Source organism: Bison bison, unplaced genomic scaffold (genome assembly GCF_000754665.1).
Source record: "Bison bison bison isolate TAMUID 2011002044 unplaced genomic scaffold, Bison_UMD1.0 scf7180017864302, whole genome shotgun sequence".
In the NCBI taxonomy this organism is placed as follows: Eukaryota; Metazoa; Chordata; class Mammalia; order Artiodactyla; family Bovidae; genus Bison; species Bison bison.
In genome coordinates, this window is record NW_011494874.1 from 366450 (window position 1) to 369485 (window position 3036).

At 61.6% G+C, this 3036-nt stretch overlaps 1 protein-coding gene across 2 annotated transcripts in view; it reads right to left on the reverse strand.

The window, feature by feature from the left end:
- Window positions 1-3036, reverse strand: part of KLC1 (kinesin light chain 1) — a 50635-nt gene that overhangs the window by 2516 nt on the left and 45083 nt on the right. The window contains exon 15 of one of the 2 annotated variants that reach the window (XM_010851315.1): window positions 2740-3036. This exon is cut by the window's right edge and continues 7 nt beyond it. The exons of the other annotated variant lie outside the window; for it this stretch is intronic. Within the exon in view, the coding sequence (XP_010849617.1) occupies window positions 2983-3036 (54 nt within the window). The 3' untranslated portion in view covers window positions 2740-2982. Of the gene's footprint in view, window positions 1-2739 lie in introns of those variants that run through there. 2 annotated transcript variants of the gene reach the window in all.

The window sequence follows — 3036 nt, forward strand, 5'->3', positions numbered from 1 at the left end:
CCTGTGAGAACAGTGAAACCAGCCCGCGCGTCTGTCTGGGATCCCACGGAGGGCGTGTCTGCCCAGCGACTGCGCTGACCTGAACCTCACCCGGGCTGGCGCTGAGCGCCGCTTTAGCTTCCAGAAACCCCAGGACCACTATATCGCTCACACACAAGCGCAAACAGAAACCCATCAGAGGCTGGCCCCACACAGACGTAGCAGGCCTTCCCAGGAACCCGTATAAACGAGGCGAGAGCTGCACGCTGTACACGAGTCCTCGGGAGGCTGCTGCCCTGTGGGGACGACTGGGGACGTGCTGTCCCTAGCAGTCTTCTGACCCGACAGAGGAATACTTTTAAGTTTCAGAAAATAACCAGCCGAATCCCTGCAGCCCCCGGGGGAGGGGCAGGAGGCTAGAAGGCCCGAATCCCCCGACCTTCGCCCTGACATACGCCTGCCCTCACATTCCTGCGGATGCTCAGATCCTCCACAGCCTGGGTCCTCTGGCTGGGGCGAGTCTGACTTGTCAGAAACAATGTAGAAATGCGTCCTGGCCCCCAAGGGTCCCCTCACCAGGAAAAGACGGCAGGCGGGCGGGCCCCCGCTGCCCTCTGAGAACTATACCGGGCTTCCCTCAGAGACCAGAACAGAGCGCCCCCCACTGAACAGGCCGGCTCTTAGCAGCCCGCCCGCTCACCCAAACACTGTCTCCACGCGGCCTTGCAGAGGCCACCACACCCTCAGGAAAGGGGCCAGCGGGCTCCACGCCAGGCCAGGGTCACCCCAGGGCCCTGCAGAGGAGGTCTGTCTCCACCAGCTGGGAGCGTTCTGTCCTCAGCTCCAGGCTCACTCTTTCTGAACGCCCTTTGTTTTCCCAGAGACCGCGGTCACTAAGGCAACCTGGGTGGCTCTGGGAGAAAGTGTGGACGCGGTGGAGGCAGGAGCTGGGGCAGTGCCGCGGCCCCCGCTGGGCTGTGAGGCGACAGGCACCCGAAAGGGCCGCAGTGCCCACGTGGCAGGGGACACGGCCCTGCTCTCCCGCTCCTTTCCAGCACCTCTAGGGAGCACTCAGAAAGAACACCCCGACCCCTGAGCGGCTGCAGCGCAGGGAGGGGTCAGAAGCCCCAGCCTCCGGGGACGCAGCGGCACTCACAAGCAGGCCCTGTGCAGGGGTGGCCCGTTCCTCGATTAGAGAAACTCCCAAGTTTAAAGCCCCGCCTCGCCATGAGAAGACCCCAGGGGGCTGCTGCCGCCCCCTTCCCTGCTGGGGTGGAGGACACATGCAGCCAGCGGTCCCCGAAGAGAGCCCCGAGAGGCACACCACCCGACCCAGAGCAGCTCATGAGGGAAGGTGGCTGGCGCGCCTCTGCCGGGACGTCTCCCCCCTCATCAACAGGAGAATGAACTACCCCTGGAATCTGTCGGCACCCGGACGCCCACCCCCAGACCCACCTCAGCGTGCACGTGCCCCGAGCTCAGCGGGCACCACCTGGAGTCGCCCTCAGCGAACCAGCTGGCGCGTCATGATTCCCCTGAGCAATCTCAGGGCTGATCTGAAAATGCTTCCGTCAGAACTACCCTGTGTTACTTAACCCTCCGAAGAAGAGCTTTGAAAAGGAAAACACGCATCTCAGTGTGCACAGGGCCCAGCAGCGGCAGGGGCTGCGAAGGGGCTGCAAAGCGGGGCAGGGCCTGCCCACAGCCACCAGTCACCCATTCCCTTTCTCCAAGGACGTGTTTAAGGTTCCCATCTCTGTGAATAGCCTTAATACAGCACAGCTGAAAGCAGGTTTCACAGCTAGGCAGAGTCGGTGGGCAGTGGCCTCACTGTCGGCTGCGGCAGCTCGTGGGCATGAGGGCTGCAGAACTCAACGGAACTCAGGAAAGGAGGCGGCCCCTGAAGGGGGAGGGCCCTGGCCAAGCTCTGAGGGTCTCTGCGCGTTAGCCTCGGGGCTTAACTTAGCTCTGCCTCCCCTGGGGGCCTGGCACTCGGAGCCCTTGAGCCTGCCAGACAACGCCTTCGTTTCTGCGAGAGAGAGAGGAGAGGTCACTCTCCGCAGCGCCTCATGGGCACCGGCTTCCGTGGTCTTGGCACCGACTCAGGTCACAGGAGTCCTGCCGCTCAGACATGCGTGTGCAAGAAGCAAGAATCAGGCGAGAGGACTGTATCGACTCCCGACCTTGTGAAAACAAAGGGGCTTTCCTTCACGTCCTCACCAGGAATGCAACCTCCAGGCCCTGACCAGAGGGAGTGGGGGTCGGCACTCCTGACCAGAGGCCTGTACATAGCCACCCCGGGTGCTGGGGGGAGCGGGGATCAGCACCCCCGACCAGAGGCCTGTGGACCGTCATCCCAGGTGCTGGGGGGAGCGGGGGTCAGCACCCCAGCTGGCCCTCCACCGCCTAAGGACATCACAGTCACCAGGGGCACTGAGGCAACTGGGAGCCGGGTGCAGTGCCCAGGATGCCTGGTCCAGGGACAGCTGCCCGCCCCAGGTCACAGAAGGGCCAGGGGCCGGGCCCCACACGGGAGACAAAGAGGCCACGTCTGATGGAGACGGGGTGCCAACAGTCTCAAATGGAAAGATGGCCGGTTCACGTGAGACTTGGACAGGTGAGAGTGACTGTGTTCATCTCACTGAAGTTCCAGGTAATTCAGAACACTGAGCAGCTTAGCCACGTCACATTAGTTACACACTCCGGCCCTGCTGGAGGCTAAAATCATAAATTAATAATACACATCAACAACTGGTCAAGTTTTGTCATTACTTTATCATTTAGCTTTTAATTGTCAATCAACATTTTGAAGACCATTTATACGCTAAGAACGTTCCCAAAGCGAGCGCTCCCACCATTGGATAGTTCGGTCCGTGCCGACTGAGAACATCATCGTGTTGTCTACTTGTCTGGGATCGGGAAGGCTAAACGCTGACAGCTGTGCTGGGACTGCGGCGGTGCGGAGCCAAGGCCCCGCCAGCATGGTCCAGAAGGCGGAGGATGCTAAAGCGGGGTGGGGCTCCGTGCTTGGAAATGGTCTTCGGCCGCCTTGCCACC